Raw genomic sequence first — 6,468 nt, 5'->3', positions numbered from 1 at the left:
CAGATCAATCTTAGATTCCTGATGATTCCAGACCGATTCCGGGAAGGGGTCGGCAACCCTGGTGGACAGCGTCCGGGCGAATGTTGCATTGCTGTCCACTGCCCGCCTCCAGCTGGTGGTGGCGAGGTGCTGGTGGGCTGCGGCTCTCCGGCTGGATTATACGGGACTGCGCGCCATGTAGGCGGGTAAATACGGTGCGCGCGGGGCCACCTGGGAACTGTAGTGCCCTGCCCTTCCCCCGCCTGGGCCAATCGGGGAGCCGAAGGCGGAGATGGGACTACAGCCCCCAGAGGGCAGTGGGCGCGGTGGCGCATGCGCAGTGGCAGCCGGGGAGGCTGCTCCAGCCTCGGAGGAGAGAATATGGTCCAAGCGCTTCCCACTGGGGGGAGGACGGAGCTGTCAGCGCTGCTGCTGCTATAGCAGATCGGAGAGAGAGAGAGAGGCAGAGAGAGAGAGAGAGAGAGAATCAAATGGCAGTCAGCACCTAGTGTGACCCAGAAGAAGAATTTTGTTTATTTTGAGGGAAAAGATTGATTGAGCTGGCCATCAGCTTGCAATGGGGCTTTATCAATGAAATGTTCTTTTATTGCAGCAGCTCGTCCCCCAGTCAACGATGAAGAAACAGTTCAATCGGATGCGACAGCTCGCCAACCAGACGGTGGGCAGGTAGGAAGCAGGATTGCAAATTCCTAACCCGTATTTACCTTCTTGTTTAATGTGAACAGCAATAGTGCCCTGAACAATGCCAGTCACCCTGTGGCAGTGTGGCCCCCGAAAGTGAGAGACTGCAGAGAGTCTTGGCTCAGGAATGCAGTGTTTGCTGTTGTTTTTGGTGTGTGTGCCCCTGTCCGTTCCTGTGTTGTCGCTGCTTCGCTTGGTTCCAGTCTCTCTCTGAATATATATATATATATATACAACCCAGGAATCTGACTCAGAGCAAAAGAGGCTTGGCTGAAATGGAAAGTGACAGCGTTCCTGTGTTTCAGTCTCAGTCACCAGCCCCAATTTGAGTGGGAGCTTTTTTATGAGGGGGGGGGGGGGGTAGAAAAAAAATTCTATCCCCATCCCACACAGACATGGACAATCCTGCGTCGGTCTATTTTTGATCGTTCGTGCGCTGCCTATTCCAGCTGGAAATGAATGAGATCTTAAATATTTGAGGTGGTGCAGGGTTTAGAAAGGGAACCTGACGTGTCTCGTTATAGGATTGCGGTATTTGAGACTTGCCAACACCCCCCCCCCCCCCGGGTTGAAGTGGGAGGCGTGGTTGATGTAAATATCTAAATACACCTTGCGCATTGCAAGCAGTGAAAAAGGGACAGGCGATGTATAGCACCATTCGGTGAGGTTTCCTTTTTACAATATCGAGGTTTGCCAGAATTGCTGACATCCACTTAACAATTCTGCCCCCCCCCCCCCCCCCCCCCAACAAAAAAAAGATTTTGGCTTCGACCTCAACCCCCTCCACGATAAATACCACAAGGTGGCATTAAAAATAAAACACGTTTACGTTTACCTGCGCGGAAGAAATGCTCTTGCAAAAACAATAATTGAAGGTGTTTTGGGGGATATTTTGCTGCATTTTCTGTAATGCATGCGTGATTTGATTTGAAGCGTCTGCCCGGATCTGCCCGTCCATTTGCAGAGGTGTAAACGTGTTCCTGCTTTCGCTCATAGATACCCCCAGCACCTTGGAAACCTTGGGCAGTCCAAACGAGCGGCTGCGGCGTGTGTGTGGGGGTGGGGGGGGGGGGTGGGGGAACTAATGTCTGACTCAAGATAAATCTGCTCCATCGATGCCCTGTGTCTCATCGTGTGAACGGAGTGGGGGGTGGCAAATAACCTGTTGATAAAGATGCGTCTCCAATAATCTGATCTGAACTTTCCAGATGGAGAAATTTGACATCCAAGAAAGATGGTAAAACTGGTCAAATAAGATCCCGTTATTTCCTGGACACCAGGCAGACCGATGGAGATAAATAATACAGTATTGACATACTTTAGCAATTTATTTATGTTACTTAGCAAATGCAAAGTCTCTTCAGCCATGCAGCTTTTTCCGGTGCTGCTGTGTTGAGTGGGGATAGGCCTTCGCCGAGTCTGTATATTGGACATTCTTCTATGTTGTGGTACCTTGTTTGCTCTCTTCCCATTGGCACATAGGGGGCTGGTACTAATGCCCCATCTGTGGAGGTTGGCCTGTTGAGGATGGACCATTGTTTTCTTGGAATGTTGAAACCAGGCAGCTGGTGGTTTAGGTTTGAAACCAGGTACTTGTTTGGCATATCCAATGATCCAGGTGGAATTTGCGTTGGCGTTCTGTGTGGGAAGGTTTTTCGAGATTGGCCTTCTGGGTGGGAGTTGTACCTTGGGTGGGCTGAATAGGTCAGTATAAAGTGGCAGGTGGGGGAGGGAGTCATTGTGAACTTTTTCTATCATTTTGTGGGTTGTTGCAAGTCGGCAGGTATGTGGATGAGTGATGTTTGCCAGGACAGAGAGCCAACGGGGTGATGTTTGAGCGTAATGTTCCAGTAATGTTGTGCATGGTAGCATTCAGCTGGGTATTAATTCTGTGTTGTGCATGTGTGTGTGATGATTTTGACCAAACACAGGCGCAGTAATCTGCGGCTGAGTCGGAGAGTGCGATGCTGAGGTTCGGAGAGTGGTGCTAACAGCACCCCATGTTGAATTGGCTAGTTTGCGAATCAAGTTGTTTCTGGACTTGACCTTGGCTGCAGTTGTTGCTGGAAGATCACACGGAAGGGCATGGTGGCACAGTGGTTAGCACTGTTGCATCACAGAGGATTTTTTTTTCCATGTGCTCTGGTTTCCTCCCAAAGTCCAAAGATGTGCAGGTTAAGTTGCTTGGCCAGGCTAAATTGCACCATGGTGTCCAGGAATGTACAGGTTAGGTTACAGGGATAGGGTGGTTGGGGGGGGGGGGGGGGGGGGGGGGGGGGGAGAGTGGACCTAGGTACAGCCCTTTCGGAGGTTGGTGAAAACTCAATGGGCCGAATGGCCCCCTGCTGCACTGCAGAGATTCTATGGTTCTATCTAAGGTCATTCTAAGGTATGCCGGATTTGGGTGGTGCTTTACCTTGTACCCATTCATTTGGATGTTCAGCTTTTTGTGGTTTTGTGCTTTGTAAAGATGGAATCAGCTGGATTTGTAAGGTTTGGCTTGAGTTGCCATGTGTTCAGGTTTTGACAAGGCTTTGTTTAGGGTCTGAGGACCTAGCAATGCAAAGTTAGAAGTTGAACTGCCAATTGTAATTGTTACCTAACATGCAAACACAAAATTCTTACATTCGCTTACAATTCACAATAAATAGGTAATAGATTATGTTCTGTAAAGATTTTCCTGATTTTCTTCTGTCATCTTGCCTAGGCTATCCTAGCTCTCTCTCTCTCTCTGCTTCCTCACTCAGGGGGACTCAGGATAACATAAAACATTATTTTTGGGATGTGTTGTAAGCCTCAGCTTGAAATGAAGCCTTCAGTTGTAAATGAAGCTGGCTGGGGGTACTGGATGTGGTCCTACCACCTGATGACATTCAGTAATAGATCAGCATCATGAAAATGTCCCCGGGGAGTATTAAATGTGAATGCAAACTGATGGCTTAGATTGTGCAGCTGGCATCAAAGTGACCGTGTTCGCAACTGACCTCAAAGCTGCCTGCAAAGATTCAGCAATCCCTGTATTTCCTCATTCTGGACATTAATTTAAGTCTGGCACTAAGTCGAGGGGAATTCCCATGTCGAACAACTGTGATGTCATCAAACAGACTTCATTAACTTGGGCACAAGTTAAATCACATAGAAGACTTCTCACAGACAGCAAGTAAAATACACTAATCACCTTTCACTTCATATAAATTCTACAGATAGCAAAATAAAGATTGGGGCATACAAATGATAAAATGGAAGCTGAAATACCACAAACAAACTTTTAAATATATTAATTTTTATTATGTGGAGAACATGTGGATTAAAAAAAATAACAATGTAGAAGTTTGATGTTCCACAAATATAAAATTGGTGTTTCAGGGCCAGAGATGTTATTCAGAGATAGTTATGACTTAGGCAAGTGCTAAAAAACCAATTATGCCTTATTCAACAAGGCAGAACCATTACAGGGTAAAAGATAAAGTGCATGTTAGTTCAAGTGATTTCTAAAGATTACCATCTGCAACGACTATCACTTTGGAGGAGTAAAAAAAGAAAATCACCAGCAGCAACTTCTAGATTTCCACGTTTAGCTATTCATGTGTGGATGCCAGAAGTTACTGTCAGTTTCACAGCTGCAATGACAGTGAATGCTAACCATTTTCTTGTCCGGGAAATCATGGCCAATATCTTACTGACCTTTAAAGATTGTTCAAATGCACGGATACATAATAGCTAATTTAAAATGAGTCCTTTGAATTAATCATCTTTTATTAAAAAAATCAGAATGGCCTTTTAACCTTTAAAGCATTTTTTGGTATCAGAAAATGTTGTCTATGGTTAGTTAAATGATCTTCAGATGTATGCACTAGCATTGATAATTTTAAGGGTAAGCCTGCGTATACATGAGGAAGATGGGGCAGGATGTGAAAGAGTCATTTGAGTTGCAGGAGCTCGTGTGGAGTATAAACACCAGTGCAGACCAGTTGGGCTGAATAGGCTGCTTATGTTGTATAGATTTGATGCAACGGGGACCCGTGATAAGTTCAGAAAAATACGTAGCAAGCAAGTCTCCCTCTTGGATAAACAATTGATTATTGTATGAGCGTGATCAGAGAGTGCTATATTTTAATGCAATGTTTAGGTTAATTTCAAACAAAATTTGCATTTAATCATTTCACTTAAATCCGTATCAATTCAGATATTGAAGTGTGTCAGAATAAATGGCTTCCATGCACATACTTGGCATATATATTGAATATATACCATGGTGCGTGTATGGGATATTAAGCCTGAGAATTGTTAGAGACTTGGGATGGGGGAGTGGGGTGTGTGTGTGTGTCGGTTGGGGGGGGGGGGGGGGGGGGGGGGGAAGAGGGGTGGTGGTTGGTGGTGGACGGAAGTCATTCAATGTAAGTGTCCAAGATCCTGTCAAAACTTGTAGGATCAGGATATTCACATTGACATGGGTGTGGTGGGTACCCCTGTCGCTGGTGCATTCTGAGCAGTGGGAAGGCAGTGGCGTCATATTATTGTCACTGGACTAATAATCCACAGACCCAGGGTAATGCTATGGGGGCATGGGTTCAAATCCCACCAGGGCAGATGGTGGAATTTGAATTGAATTGGGGCGGCACGGTAGCACAGTGGTTAGCACTGTTGCTTCACAACATCAGCGACCTGGGTTCGATTCCTGGCTGGGTCATTGTATGTGTGTGTTTGCACTTCCTCCTCGTGTCTGCATGGGTTTCCTCCGGGTGCTCCGGTTTCCTCCAAAGTCCAAAGATGTGTAGGTTAGGTGGATTGGTCATGCTAACTTTGCTGGGATATGAGGACAGGGTTGTTGCCAATTGGCACCGGAGACGCCAATAATGTTGCCAATTTAAGGGAATACTATCCCACAAGCATCACAGATAATGTTGCCAATTAATAATGATGCCCTTGAGAGTCGCCAGGTATCAAATGATACCACCACAAGGCTTTACCGGATATCGATCAAATGACCACACAACCAGTTAGTCAGTTCAAGTTCAAAGATGGTTTATTTACACACAAGGATTACTTCGACATGCAACACAAAACATTACAAGTTAAACTACACCTAACAACTACAATAACCTATACTTAATTTCAGGGCAACCGGCTCTGTGCAAGTGGATAAGGTCTTTATCTTGATCACGTGGCTGGTTTGAAGAAGTGGCTCTGTCTCTGCTGGGCTCATCCGCCAGGTAGCGATCGTTGGTCTTGAACTTAGCTGTCTGGCCGTTATGCTGCAGTTGGGCTGGCACAGGCCGGATTCAAAGGAGGCTGGCACAGGCCGGATTCAAAGGAGGCTGGCACAGGCCGGGTCCAAAAGAGACTGAAATCATGGCTGCATTGTCTTTTAACTGGCTTGAGTTTTCCTCGCCCCTTTTGTGGGCAGTTTCTGAGTTACTGTCAATCAATTCCTCAGGGCTCCACCCTTTGATTGGTCACATCCAATCAGGGGCTGCCACATCACTTTTGGGGTGGGCAATCTTAGGAGGGCTCCGACCAGGACCTCGGTGCCGCCTAGTCTGGAAGATGATGCGATGGACCTGATGGTCCCATTGTTATTTTAATTGCCTTGAATGGTCCATTTGCAGGTGTGAATTCCTGCATACTTCTGGGCTGCCGTTTGCAAAGATACAAGTTGCAGCTTGTCTGTGTCCCAAACCTGGCCATAATTCCCATCATTCTTTGCAGGTGGCCATCTCAGATGGCTACAGGGTGGAGGTGTGGGCTTAGGTAGGGTGCTCTTTCAGGGCCCAGTGTAGACTCGAT

At 46.6% G+C, this 6,468-nt stretch overlaps 1 protein-coding gene across 1 annotated transcript in view; it reads left to right on the top strand.

Annotated features, from left to right (window-relative positions):
- The first annotated feature begins 364 nt into the window (after positions 1 to 364).
- The window catches only part of arhgap44a (Rho GTPase activating protein 44a), a 378,392-nt gene continuing 372,288 nt past the window's right edge, over positions 365 to 6,468 (top strand). Inside the window, exon 1 of the mRNA XM_038778043.1 lies at positions 365 to 666. Coding sequence (XP_038633971.1) covers positions 614 to 666 — 53 coding nt within the window. The 5' untranslated portion in view covers positions 365 to 613. The remainder of the gene's footprint in view (positions 667 to 6,468) is intronic.

This window comes from Scyliorhinus canicula, chromosome 18, assembly GCF_902713615.1.
Source record: "Scyliorhinus canicula chromosome 18, sScyCan1.1, whole genome shotgun sequence".
In the NCBI taxonomy this organism is placed as follows: domain Eukaryota; kingdom Metazoa; phylum Chordata; class Chondrichthyes; order Carcharhiniformes; family Scyliorhinidae; genus Scyliorhinus; species Scyliorhinus canicula.
Note: the sequence above shows the minus strand (reverse complement) of the source record. Positions and strands in the feature narration are given on the sequence as shown.